Source organism: Pipra filicauda, unplaced genomic scaffold, assembly GCF_003945595.2.
Source record: "Pipra filicauda isolate LSUMZ 115617 unplaced genomic scaffold, ASM394559v2 scaffold82_size2718185_pilon, whole genome shotgun sequence".
Taxonomy (NCBI): domain Eukaryota; kingdom Metazoa; phylum Chordata; class Aves; order Passeriformes; family Pipridae; genus Pipra; species Pipra filicauda.
In genome coordinates this window covers 2217633-2232516 of record NW_024105009.1, presented here as the reverse complement: position 1 = coordinate 2232516, position 14884 = coordinate 2217633, and the positions used below count along the sequence as shown (strand labels likewise).

Below are 14884 nucleotides of genomic sequence, written 5' to 3'. Positions count from 1 at the left end.
ATGAAATCTTTCCAGTAACCCTCTGCCAAAAAGAACCACTAGCCATCACTTGCAATTATAAGTAAGAGGTCAAAGAAGCACTTATTACTAGTAATTTCCTTGAAAAAGTTAAGTTCTCCCTTCAGCTTAACTTTGTTCTCAGTACTTAAATGACTACACCTATTTAAAACTGAGCAGATTTTAATCACTAAATTGTCAAGAAAAAAAATCAGCATACTTAATGCAAGCAGAACATTACAAGTATTTACATGAAAAACAAAGACCTACCACGTTAACTATCCAGTCCACACTCTTTGCAACAGAGATTAAGGCTTGTCAAGTTTAATCATGTACATAGGATCAATTTTTATATAAACACATCTAATTCGTGTGTGAGGGAAAAGCAAGCGACCCACAAAAGGCAATCAGGTAATCTGCCTGAATTTCTAGCCCGCTCATAGATAGAAATAGCACATGCATCTTTCCAGAAATATGCATTTTACACATGAAATCCAAGAAAAAAAAATTGCCCTGTGAACCCTTATCTCCTTGGCTATCTCCACATGACAAAAATGGGCATATTTTTACTTCATCATAGCTATCCTACAGGGAAGGAAATACACTGTAGGTCTTACCTAAAGGCCACTGATCAATGTAAATTGACATTAAGACAACTATAATGGATGCAAGGTGGACAAAACATATCCTTCCCAGGCTCCATTAATAAAGAGATCTGGTTTGTCTTGTTCTTGCTCGTTTCAAAGAAGTCTGGTTTCTTCTACTTTGAAAGACTATGAGTTTTACTGAATCAGTAAACTGGGGCCAGTAAAACTTGCCATGCAGCTTGAAACCTGCTCCTCGTACAGTCACCTTAGTGCTATTGACACCCTGCTTCCTCATTACCAATTTAATCCTTCACTACCATTAACACACCGATTTTTCCAATTTATCACCAGCAAAATTATGATGATAATATTAAAACAAAATAAAAAAAAAAATTAATGCCCTGAAAGTTGAGAGGGTGAAAAGGGTTTTATTGAAACTGGCAAACCGTGACCTCTTCTCGTTTTTAACACAACACACCTACTAAAGTCAATATTTAAGCTACCAGAAATTAAGTAGTACTCTGCATTTATGGTGTCAGATTCCACAATAAATAACAACACATCTTATATTGGCTACCAAACCTGAAAGGTATAAACCAGATGCAGTGGTTTATTTTAACCTTCAGCTGAGGGACAGGTATTCCCCCACCTGATCAGATTAGAGCTTTAAGAGACTACCTTAAAGAAAAAGGTGAGAAAACATGTAAAACATGATCACTTTTTGGCTGTTTTTGAACAAGCACCAGGATACAATGAAGAAGGCAGCGTAATTTAAAAACACAGATAGCTTTCTCAAGTTCAAAACAGTTTATTTTTTCCATATACACAGAGACAGTAAATTTTACAAATACTGTGTCATTAAACTAGAGTTATATAATTAGTCCATCTTAATAAGAGCACAAAATATTCAAAGGTCCAAGACCAATGGAACCTTTTGCTACTTTTCTTTATATTTACCACAAAATAGCTAAAATGACGTAAGTACTGTTTATGGTAAATATGATAGAAAGGGAAGCATCCCATCCCTTTGACGTATCAGATTGTATTTTGTAAATCTTATAGATTAATAAAAGTTTCAAAAGAAAAAGCTTTTAGAAATAATTCTGTACCAAGAGGTGATCAATCACATCTCTTCTAACTACCACTGACTTCAAATGAAAAAGGTTTTAACAAAGAATGTATACACTCTATTCCCGTTGGTCTTTATTATTCGTATTTTCTTTTCTTTCATCCATACTATGCATTAGGAAGGACAGCATGGGAGGCAAACAGAAGGATATGATCCCGAGAAATTTCCACAAGATTAAATTAAGATTAAAAAGATTAAAATTAAATTTCTTTGCTATCACAGGAGCAATCAGTCTGGCAGCATTGCATCACATTCATCTCATAAGGAGTCATTTTCTTTTGACATTTAAATACTGTATGACTAAACGGCTGCTAGTAGAAAGAAATGGTTGAAATAATGGATGTTGTTTGCTAACCTGAATGTCTTTTCCTTTGTACCTGTATTGCCCCACTACAGTATTGAAGTGCAATGTAAACTGGTGCTTTCCCGCTGAACTCATGGGGCCTTTAGTTAAGGAAGAAATGTTTAGGGCTTGCTAATTCAGTACATCTAGTAGCTGAGTTTCTGCAAACTGAAGCTTAACATGCTATTTAAAAGGTATAATTTACGTTTCCAAGACAGCTCCAGGCACTGCCTTGTTTGGAATTGCTTACCGAGCAACTATGTTTCTCCAAACAAACTAATGTGCAGAAGGGTAAAGGGCAGTGAAGGTAATTATTGGAAGGAAATCTCTCCCTAGGCCAGAAAAGAATAATTAAGCTTGTGCGTGTTAAATCACATAGGGGGAGTGAACACTGAAATATTCGAGTGTCTTAGCAAGACCTATCTACAATCTTCTTGGAAGGAAATTAAGGTAGGGGCGATCTGAAGTGGGATTGTTTAGGCAACACGAAGGCAGTCTCCCCAAACTCCATTCACATTCTCTGCATAATGTTCACTTTCCCCTACACACACACACACACACACTCCCCCACAGCGGAGAAAACCTTCAGTAACCCCTTTATAGTAAATAAATCAGAGAGGACACCAAATTCACTGGGGCAGATTCGCTGAAAAATGGCATGAAGGAGGAATATTTTCTAATGTTTACATTATCATTCCACTGGTCTCTATTTGTGATGGCACTGAATCAACCGAGACCAGGTGATGGACTTTGCCCGAAGGACATAGGGAATATATTTGGAAAGAAAAATATTCAGGGCATTTGGATATTTATCTGATGCATGTTACAGAATTTCTCCCATTGATGCAGCAAGTTACTAGGGGAAAAAAAATTATCTTATGTAAGTGAAGATAAAGTGACAGTGCAAGCAGTCCTACTCTTAAGCAGGATTTCTTATATATTATCGTTTTAACAACAGCCTTTTTTGAATGTGTACATTTATTTTACTGGCACAGTTACTTAGGAGAGCTGAAGAACTTTAAGGAGGAAAAACTGGTCTTGTTGCACAGTTGCAAAGGATTCTGCTGAAGAAATAAACAACTGCCATTTATTATCCTGAAAACAAATTAAATTCCTGCTTAAGGCTCCTAAACATCAAGATATTGTACGTTTTTAGTCTGGAAACTAGAGACCTGTCTTTGCAGTAAGCAGGTCAAAAAAACCCAACATGTAAACAAACTAGTTGAAATTTTGTTTAAAATGTCAAGCAAGAGCAAGTCAATGATAAATAAACGATTGACCTGGATATTGAAGAGATACAATGCCGCTAGTAAACACTTAGCACAGAGCCAGAGATTTGCCCTTGGGAAAGACATGGATTTTCTACACCTAGCAAGACTCACACTAGTTCTGTAAAATATTAACAGTTTGGTCAATATTAGCACATCCACTTTTTTCTTTTTTCTTTTTTCTTTCTTTTTTTTAACCCAAGTGTTAAAACCAACAGCATTAAAAAATTACCAAAAGCCTGTGTAGGCCCAAACCATCAGTAACTGCATTCTCAGAGTAGGACTCCTTACACAGGACTATATCCTTTTCTCTCCCCAGCTCAGCTTTCCCTACCTAGTTCCATGAAGGTCACCAAGACCCCAAAGGGCCACCCAGCACAGTGAGCATTTAATGCCTCAAGAGAGCAGCTGCTCTGAATGAAACTGCCATTAGAGAGAGATGAACATACTGCTGCTGGCAGTGGCTTTGCAAAATTCCCTTTAAGAACACGTAAGCCTGGCACCAAACTTTCAAATAGTGCAGGGCTCCCTTCAGTAGGTTTAAGGGCTCCTAATCTGCAGGAGCAGCTCAGAGAAATGCTAAGAGCACTACAAGCATGTGCCCCAGTGTGGGAAAGGTTTCCCCTAGTTAAAAAACCTCAGCACGTTTCTAGAGCTTCCAACCAGAGCACCTGAAAAAGATGACAGCCTCTTTACAGCTTTTATGTGCAAGAGTGAAGAGCAGATCCACTAGTTCCTCCAAGCGAAGAACACCAGACACATTTCCACACAGAAAGACCCTCTGCCCCAGAGAGAGAGGTCTGCACTCCGAAGTCACAGGTTTCACAGTCTCTTCACTGTTCCAGATGAACCAACTACATCAGCTACTATTCTGGATCAGCATTTAGAAAAACAGCAAGGAAACTTCTGAAGTAGTAGTTATTTTTAAAGTAACACAAGACAAAGTTTTAAAAAGGACAGTCAGGACATCCCTTTCATCAAATTCTAGTAACAAAGGAAGGACTGAAGTTAGACACCACCAAGTCCTTCTGACATGGAGCAACAAACTTCCCCAAATGTCCTTTCCTGACTTGCAACTGTGTTCTCCTCCTGCAATAGGAGTAAACTGTCCTACTTTCCTGCCAGAACCCCAAAGTCCTGAGTGCAGGAGAAACAAACTCTCACTTTACAAGCCAACACGCTGCCTTGTCCTGTTTGGATGGCAGGGAACAGCAGGTCTCACTCTGTGCTCTGAAAGGGGAAGCAACGGGCACAGGAGGAGACTGATCCCCAGGTACGTCCCACATCCGCACTCACATCTTTCACACCTCCTGAACACCAAATACCGACCACCCCCACACCCAAAAGATCGAGAAAAACCATTGCTTGGTATCACACACAGGGAACAATGAAACACAGCCACGGTGAGCTGCACTGCACCAGTGACACTGCAATGCCACAACAGTGCTGTTTGACACCCGGGGTTCTGGTGCCGCAGCAACGCCCAGCGCCAGGCGCAGCACGGCGCCCTCAGCGAGAGCGTTTTGACGGCTCGTGGCAAAACCCTATGGCCAACCCACCACGAAGGTGGGAAGTCCCCACACCCCCCTGCCCTTACAGCCCCACGCATCGCTCGCAAAGATGGGAATGAGATGTTCCACATGCTGCCTTTGCCGGCGACACGCCTGCTGAAAGCGCGGCCGCTGGGTCAGGCCGTTCATCTGCAGGGAGGTGATGGGAAAACTCCCAAATAACAACATCTTCGCAGAGCAGCCTTGTAAAACACGCAACTGCATCTGCAGTTGCGTTATTAAGCCAAATTAAACAGGTTTGGGCCTCCCCTGCATACCTCTGAAATTGCACATTCATTTATGATTCACTGCTAATCGTTCACCATTTAAAAGTCCAGACGCATTTGCTTAAAAAGTTTTAGGGTGGAAAAAAAATGTCCTTGCAAGACCTAGCATTCCACCACGATTGGCTGGAGAGAGAGAAGAAAGGAGGAGGAGGTACACCACTTTAAAAAAAAAAAAAAAAAAAAAAAAAAGTCTTTATATTTTAGGAAGAAAATGCTCAACTGAGAGCTATTTACTTTCCGAGGGCCTGACTTCTGAGCGTGCTCTCCAGAGGCCTCTCGACAACTTCACCTGACTTTGGATTCTTCTTCGCCTTTTCTTCAAGGTAAATAATTAGCACGTGCTCTCTTGGAAAGAAGATCTCTTTTTCTGCCCCAAAGACAGCACCTTCTGTGCAACTTCAGTCCCATCTGCCAGACCATAATGATTAGAGGCTCCTCCTTCATCTTTAGTGCAAAGCTTACAGGAATTAATTACTACATTTAGAAAAAAAAAAAAAAAGTGATAGTATTTTTGGGGTTTGTAATAGTTTCCCTACCCCTAATGAAAAAAAAAAATTTTTTTCATAATTTTTAACTTTAATTTTGATTTTCAGATCAAAAACAAAACAAAAAATCTTCAGATCCAGAAATTACTTTAATTATACCTTTACTGTGCCAAAATCTTGAGGTTGAGTTGTCAAAACTCACCAGCCATTGTTTGAATTACCAACAGGTAACCAAGTTATAAAGCAAGATTTTTAATTACATGTGTATTTATCAATATTAGATTCGAACATCAACAAAAAAACAAATTTCAGCAACAGACCTTAGATGTTTTATATTTATCTCACATTATACCAGAAACCTCTGAATACATTTAAAACTGCTATGACTTGAGAAACACAAGAAACCTTTTTCAATTGTAAAAAATATATCACTTATCTTCCACACACTTGTTACTTCACAGGTGTCCTTGCTGATTGTACTCATCAGACAGAAATGCAAAAAAAACAAGGGAAACCTAAGGAATTAACTTTTTTATTTTTGCCATGCTATGGAGACCATTCTTCCTTTGTGAAGACATCGAATTAAACAAGATATATTTAATAATATACTTTTTAATAGGTTTTAAAAAATTAATGTCCAAAGGTTCACCAAAGTTTTACTAACTCCAAAACAGGCCACCAAACAAATATATGACTTTCCTCTGGCTCAGTAAGTATAAATGGCAGATATGAAAAACACATGGGGGAAAAAGAGGCTGATAAAAATTCATGAAGTGATATTCTTATTTCCTAAAAACAAACATCCCTCACAGTCCACCAGGGAACATATCTCAATATCACCTGTTCAAAAATAGCTATCTGGATTTTTTAAATCATGTTATCACATTGGCTGACGTTATGTGTGATGCCATCAGTTGGCTATTACACGTTCAAATTCAACAGCAGTTTTCAGACACCAACTTTAAGCTGTTATTTTTGAGATCACTACAGTCCCCTCTGTTGTTTTGGAAGAGCTGTATAATATCATTCAAATTCATGGCGAAGCCCTAATCTTTCAGCAACAGTAATATGTTTCTGGGAAGTGGAAAATTCTGACCTTGTCACAATCCTGTAACAGTTAAATCACTCAACAGTGAAATAAAATGGATTCTGCTATTTCAACTATGTATTTTAAAACAAATGGCATACGATTTGACAATATTGGGAAATTTCAACTTCCGTGAAACTCACTGACAGGTACAATAACTCAGCACTTAAACAAAAAAAAAAAGTAAAAAGGTCAATTGTTCTGCCAGGTAGATCACAGGGCGTTTTTTCATTATTTAATTACACTTTCCAGGCACCTTCTATATCTACTGCTACATGTTCCCAGTTTGGACATACCAGCTTTATTTGGAACAAAAAAACCTAATAAATCTGGGCCTGATTCTGAAACAAGAACTTTCACACATATTTATAGTGAGGACAGTATTTATATGGTAACACCAAGATCTTCCTCTCCCCTGTGTGAGCTCCTGTGACATCTGTTGCTGCGATTTTGCATCACCAGACTGGCTGCCCATCTATCAGCAAAGCTACCTCTGTTTTCCCAAAAGGGTTGAGCAGGGCAAGCTAGTGGTGGGAGAGCACTAAGAACCAATATCACGTGACCAGAAATCTCTTTTCAGACCAAAGTTTGAGAACATGTTATCAGAAAACTGCAGCAGGTATGAAAGACTACAGAAGAGCACTTCTCTGTAGCAAAATCCCAGGTCACTGCTGAGGCAGATGGTGAGTCCTACCACCATCTGGGGAGGATGGCCAGGGACCTCTAACCCACAAAATGCTGTTGATACCTCTGTTAGCAAAGGTCTTGTAACATTTAAATCTCTGCTTCAATTTACAGGTTTCTTCAAATAGGAGTGGCTGCTTCTCCTCATCTCTTATGTGCCCTCTCCCACCTTTGTCTCCTATTTCTATGATCATACACAGCTCTCTAATTCTTCCTCAAGAGATTTTTGACTTTCTGCTCTTCTGTAAAGAGCCCCAAACCCACAATTTGGCAGCACAGGGCTGCTGCCTGAAACACATTTATCTCTCAATAGAACAACTGCTGGCCATGAAGTTCATGTAGCCATGCTGAAGCTAAAGAGCCCCATCCATTTCAATCCCTTGCTTGTTTGCAAAAAAAGGAGCAGGCAAACCCGGGTGGTTGGCAAATCCTCCAGAACATAAACACAGCATCAGCTCCTGCCCATTCCCAATAAGAGGCTCATCTTTAGGAACAAGCTTTTTAGAAGCACAAGGGTGGCCAGAGGACCTCTGACATTCAGAGACACTCCCGGAGCACCGCAGCTCCCATGCTCCCTAAAATGTGATATGGGTGCTCAGCCCTCCTAAAATCTAGGCCAGTAATTTTCTCTGGGTAAATAAGAGCTTGTGTTCTACAAAAATTGCTGGCTTAGATGTAGAATACAAAACAAAGATAGATCCCTGCAGAGGAGGTTTCTTTGGGTTTTGTTTTGTTTTTCAGTCCTTATATTACAGCTTCCATATTTTCCCCTCCTGAGCAGATAGTTACTAGTAAATTCCTCTCAAGAACTGAAAAGGTAATTATTTACTAGCATAAACTTGCTTACACTAAAGTCCAACTTTTTTCCACGCTGCAGACTTATCTTAGTATTTACTCTCCAAAGTCATACTTACAAGCCTCTGGCAGTAAGCATCAAACAAGAAACTATATATTGCTGATACAAATGAGCTCCACATACAAAATAAATGCCAGATACCTGAGAAATTACATGCTATGGCAGAGTATTGGGGTTTTTGAGGGGAGGGATAAAAGGAAAAGAGGAAAACACCAAATTTGCTACCAACAGAAACATAAAAAAGGTAAAAATATTTAATAAACTTTGAATCAACAGCTTCACTTTTGTATGTACTACCTAAGAGCATCTACTTTTTTGCAAGACTGACAGATGAATAGCCAGTTTAAAATGAATCATAAAGACTCCAATCCTTGTGTGATATCTGCTGGAGACACTGCTGCTGGAGCCACTGGATGCTGCCCCAAACTCAAGTCCTTCTCCCATCTGTGGGATTTCAGGGGCCTGTACAAATGTAACAACATTTGCTGAGTCATGGGAATCATCATTTAGAAATTATTGTGTCTTTCCAAAAGAAGTATGGAATTATTACTTGTGATCCCATCAGTATGTGGCACAGGCAAGTGAAAAACTAAATGGTTTAACTGTAAAACCTTCAAACCTCTAATTAGATAAGTCCTATCTCAGGAGGACTGCAATTATGCCACATTTTCCAGAATCAAGGTCACGTCTGGACATCTTCTTTTTTCACCATAACAACACTGTTAGACAGCATTCACAGAACTCAACCAAGTCCTTACTGTGCTTATCTGACCATAGCAGGATGCTAAATATCTGTGACTTTGTACCACATGTATTAGAAGACATCTCACATCTCCCTACTGCATTTTATCACCACGCTACAAAAAAACAACAGTGACAGACGAAGAGACAAAAAAAAAAAGGGCAAGCTCTGCTCAATCCACACAGAACCATATCATTTTGCCATTTATATATAGATGAAGCAGGGCATCTCATTCAAACTTGAGAAGTAGGCACTTCCAGATAGCATTCATACCAAAACACCCTGTGACTGCTGAAACGACCCGCAGTATGAAACAAGTGAAAAAAGGATCTTCTCAACTGCCATATCTTGATCTTATAAAGCCAGTACATAACACAGCACACAGAAAGACAGCACTATTAGGTCAAAAATGAGTAATAAAATCCAAAATGCCAAGATGACTGAAGGTCTGTCCTCTAGTCTGGGGCAGCCAGAGCTCACAAGCCTGCCTTTCCGAACTCAAAGAAACTAAAATTAAAGCAAGGGACCCTGCCATTCCCTGAAAATACAAGCAAGAAGCGCTAGAATGAAAATTCAAGTGCACTGAGACAGGGCTACATTCCTCATGGTTGTCAGGCAAGACCCTAAAGCAGCCAGGCCCATGGAAGATGTCTCCGAAGTCATTATGCAGAATTATCTGCTTTTCGTCTCCTAAACAAGACTCACACATGCATTAAAAATCCTAAACTGGAATTCGAGTTCTCAAACTGACATCATGAGAAATACCAGCATACATATGCCCTGCCATAACTTTCTTTCACTTGCATGAATGTTTTCTAGAATATGGCATGTGAAACATCATAGCAAAGATCAGGAGCACAATGCACTGAAAAAACCCAAACAAACAACATTTTCACACTCTAGCACAGGCATCACTTGCACAGACAACATTTATTTTGCAGCAAAGCAAAATCAACCTTCATAAACAGAAAAATAGGTAGATGGTAATTAAGAGTTACATAAACATCTACCTAAATTATACAGAACAAATGGTTGCCTACGGTAAAAGTATCAAGCAATTATCTCTGGTTATGTCCTCTTGACTCCCTCCCCATCCATCTCATCCCATCCCATCCAGCCCCCTAAGAGAGTTTGGCTCTAGTGCTCTCACCTCTCCTTTCTGAGCACTTCTACGTGTCCCAAAAATCTCTTTACCCAGGTAACTGGTTGGGATGACATACTCACCTTTCTTTATTCAAATTCCACCTCTGGAAGCGCCCCGGTGACTCAAAAGTAATGAGCAGATACTCCATCTTTCCAAGCTGCTGGGTCTGATGCAACTACCCTCACGTGACCTCCCAGTACTTTGGTAACCATATAACCCCCTGCTATCACCCCAGCCCCTCTCTCCCTGCTTTCCAACCACCACAGTAAGCAAGGAATCAGCAAGGGAATCAAAGCAAGCTGAGTAAACATAAATAAGGAAAATGAAGGGGAACCTGAAAGGCTATGCCTTTAACACTCTACATAAACCCCCTGCCCAACCATTCATGGCAGCACCTTGAAGCTTGGTTAAATTATTAGAATTAATACAAAGAGATTAAGACAGCAGGAAAACAGAAGTAGTAAAAATTAAATAGCAGCCCCTTCCATGGTTCTCAACTGGCCAGAAACTCAATCACTGCCGACTTTAATTGTGAGCAACTTCTCTTCAGTTGCTCTCTCCTGGCAATAATCCAGGCACAGCTTTGCTTTAGCATCACAGAACATCAGTTGTGACACTCTTGCAACCATCTCCACGTTAGGGGCTCTCTCCTGCCATGGCTATAATCAAAAAAAAAGGCCCATAGCAATGCTAAGGGGATTTCCTGGCATCGTTATGGTGCCTTACAGAGAGCATAGAAGAGCTTTCTTCACGTAGCTAAGGCGCTTTGCCATGATGCCAACACGTCAGCTGGGGGGGGGGATTTTATTTTCATGTGTTTTTTTCTCCACACAAACCAAATCTGCATCTCTGGGAAAACTATACATTGCCACATTCCAGCAGGTTGGAAACGGGGTTTTTTATTGCCTCCAAAACTGCCTTCTACATATCCTAAAGTTCTAATGGCCTTGCTACAAGAGAGATTAGTCAAGCTTGGAAGTGCCAAGAAGTCACCCATTTTTTTCCTTCTGTCAATAAGGAAGCAGGAACTAAACACAACTGGGGATCAAGAGTATCCTTCACCGCCACTGAATGAGTTAGCTACAAAGTTTCTCCAGTTCTTCAAAGAACATAAAACCAACAGCTACAAAACCTCATCCCGAAGCACACTGAAGCTAGGGAGGTCTCCCCTCATTTTCGCCCTTGGCTTCGGGAAATTTGCCTGCACAGTAAGGGGGAACTTATAAACTGAAAGCCTTTGGCAGCTTTATCTCTAATGGGTGCTGGTTATGGCAACTCGTGCCCATTAGACAACGAATGCCATGTTGCAGACACGCAGGAATGTACCGAGCCCGTTTCACAAGGCAGCCAGACAACACAGCAGCCGTAAAACCTGGCGCTTAAACGCACCTTTTACCAAAGAAGCTTCAAGCCCTTTATGAATTTGGGTAACTCCCCTGTTTTATCTGCGGAGGAAAGAGAAGACAACCTCCCAGCAAGTCTAAGGCTTCAGAATGGCAGCTCCTGACTCCCTACCCCAAAACGCTCACAAACCACAATTTCTGACAGGAAAAAAAAAAAATAAATCACAAAGTGAGGTCCCAATAACACCATATGAGCACAAAAAAGGGAATTAGATATTTAAGCCCACGTAAAAACAGAGACCTGTAACTTCTGCCATTCATCAAGTGCTACACGGGGAAAAGGCCTAGTAATCTTTCTCCACCCAGCTTGAACAATTAAAAGAAAGAAACAATCTAAATAGGTAGGAGAAATCGGAAACCTCCTCAGTAAACAAAACGTCCAGTAACTAAGAATCAGACTCCCTTTGCATATTAAGTGTAGGCAAACAAAGAGAAAGAAAAAAAAAAGTGCAATTTTCAAAAGCATACACTACTCTCGTATTCTGACAAAACAGCAGTTCAGTACCGATGTGAAACCACACGCCATCATTTGCCGTAGTGTGCTGTGTTACATGTTGTAAACGCAGCGAAGCTTTAGTAATACCAGACTTGACCACTGGCCCATACGAGACCTCGCTCCACCCTGTGAAATCTGCGCTGAGAAGTGGGGCAAGACTGACAGGTTTTATTGTGAAACTTAACAAGTTTGTGGATTAGCAAAGCTACCATATTGAAAGCTGAAAATCCCTCTTCGGTCGTGTCTCTACAGAACAGAGTGTTCATTCCTCAATTAAAATTTTAATAATAAAGTTACCAAAACTCAACACAAGATCTACCAGTTTGTGCCTGCTTTACAATATTATCATAGAATATGGGAGAAAGTGTTTTAAGAGTTTATATTTTTCTCCACCTCCAAGCAAAACTCGATAAACCTTCGACGCTTGTTTACGCTGGGCTGTTCTTTTTTTCAAGGTCCCCCCTGTGCTTCACCGCAGCGAGAGATTTTGTAAAAGCGAAGGCACCTTATTTAACCAGACTTGTGCATGCTTCGGACCGAAAATGCCTTGGGAGAAATCTGTCTAGCCCGGGAACTGGTTCCTGGAGAAAACTGAGGAGGAGAAAGGCGATTCGGGGCGAGGACCTCACGCTGCGCACACACATGTGCGGGCAGCAGCTCCCCCCCGGCTCAGGACGGCGAACCCCCCGGGACCTTCCCTCTCGCTGCCACGGCAGCTTCCTCCCGGCCTTTTAAACCGATCCCTTGGCGGGGCTCGGCCGTCTCAGTCCGCCCGCCGGGGCCCAGGGGAGCCGCCCGTGTCCCCGCCGCCCTCACCTGCCCCGGCGGGGCCGGGCCCTGCGTGCGGGCCCTGCGGCCCCGCCGCGCACCGGGCCGGGAGAGGCGGCCGCGTTGGACCCGCAGCAGCGACAACAACCGCACACGCACCGACACAGACACACAGACACGCAGACACCCCGTGCCCGCCGCAGGTACCTCCCCGCCGCGGGTACCTGCCCGCCCGGCCCCCGCCCCGACTCACAGGGCGTGCGTGAAGGCGCTGAGTCCCGGGGGCACGGCCGCCAGCCCCCGCCCGGAGCAGTCCACGCCGCGGTCGCCGTCGCAGCTGCAGGAGGCCGGGCAGGGAGGGGGGGACGCTCCGCCGCTGGGTCCGGCCCAGCTCCCCAGGCCCCAGGCGACGAGGCCAAGCAGAGCGAGGCACCGCATCGCCGGCCCCGCCGGCCGCCGGCCGCCCAGCCTGCCCCGGCCCGGCCCGGCCCGGCTCGGCTCGGCTCGGCTCGGCCTGCCGCTCTCCGCCGCCGCCCTTCGCGCACCGAGCCCCGCCGGCCGCCGCAAAAAAAAAAAAAAAAAAAAAATTAAAAAAAAAAAAAGAAAAAAGCCAACAACGACCGAAAAAAAAAAAAAAGAAAATAAAGAGGCGCCTCCGTCCGGCGCGGCTCTAGGGCTGCCTCAGCGGGAAATCAGCCCTTCGCCGCCCACCCCGTGCACAGCCCGCAGCGCCGCTCGCCGCCGCTCATCTCAGCCCCGCGGGCAGCGCTCGGGGGCGGCCGTGGCCGTGGCGGTCCCGGGCCGGTCCCCGGCCCTTCGGCGGCCGCGGCTCCCGGGCTGCGCTCGGCGCCCCCGCCCCTCCCGGACCTCGGTCCTGCGGCGGCTCCGCGCCCAGGGCAGGGGTGCGCATGCTAATGAGGCCCCGCCCCCGCGCCCCCATTGGCGCGGGGCGGGGGCGGGGCGGGAAATATGCAAAGCAGAGTTCGACCTTAGCCAATGGGCGCGGTGGGCGGGGCTGGCGACGGGGCAGCCCCGCCCCCCGCGCCCCGGGGCCGCTCCCCGGGCGCCGCCGGGACCACCGGGAACCACCGGGAACCACCGGGGCCTCGTCCCGCGGGAACGGGGCGGGATGAGCGCAGGAGCCGCGGGGCCGGGGCCGGGCGGGCCTGTGAATGAGGGCAGCGCCGGGCCCTGGGATCACAGGACACTATTTCCAGCTCTAGCTTTGCCGCGGCGGGAGCGTGAGGGCTCCTGGCCCCGCATCCCCCAGCAGCCGGCAGGCACCGGCACCGAGACCTGACATGCAGTGGGAGGAGACAAAGGCAGCCCCATGGGGGGTTCGGTACCAGAGGATCCCAGCCGGCATGGCACATCCATCCCCTGGAAGCGAGGACGGGGGGCCGTGCCGTGCTTCTGCCTCTGGGACGTAAAGCATTTCACACTCCTGTTCCCGAAGCAGCCCGAGCTCTTCTCAAAGCTGGTTTGCTTTTAAAGAACTGTTTGCTTCCCACACGAAACACCGCCGTGGCACCTGGCTTTTACAGAACCTATATGTTGAAACCAAACCTGTGCCAGTCTGGGTCCTCTTCTCCTTACTGCCTTAAAAAGAGTGCTAAACAAAGCTGAAAACCCATCCATCCATCCATCATTAGTGCCCTCCATCACCCTCTTTGTGCTGCTTTTCTCTTTAACCCAGTTTTTTCTTTTTTTCCAAATGATTTCTTTTGGATGTTTCTAACCAGCAGCCACCGCCAGGAATAAGCCTGGCACACGTTCAGCTCATCTCGGCCGTGCGTCATGATCCACACAATCACCACATCTCACTGGAGATATCACAGCAGCCCTTGGGTAACGCCAGTTGGGACCTCTTACTGTGGGCTCCCTCTGGTCCAGACTCCATAACGAGCTCTGAGCCCACAGATCAGACTGAAGCAAGCACTATGAAAGCACCGGATCTTGTCCTGGCGCACACTCACACCGCCTACTTAACATGTCTCGTTTGACGCTCTGAACTTACCTGGGGAGTTGCCTGCCCAGCTCCACCGCCAGCCCAGCCTG

The 14884-nt window shown here is 44.4% G+C and overlaps 1 protein-coding gene across 1 annotated transcript in view; it reads right to left on the bottom strand.

The window, feature by feature from the left end:
* The window catches only part of LGR4 (leucine rich repeat containing G protein-coupled receptor 4), a 73432-nt gene extending 60119 nt beyond the window's left edge, over positions 1 to 13313 (bottom strand). The window contains exon 1 of the mRNA XM_027735704.2: positions 13080 to 13313. Coding sequence (XP_027591505.1) covers positions 13080 to 13264 — 185 coding nt within the window. The 5' untranslated portion in view covers positions 13265 to 13313. The remainder of the gene's footprint in view (positions 1 to 13079) is intronic.
* Between the last annotated feature and the right edge of the window lie 1571 nt (positions 13314 to 14884).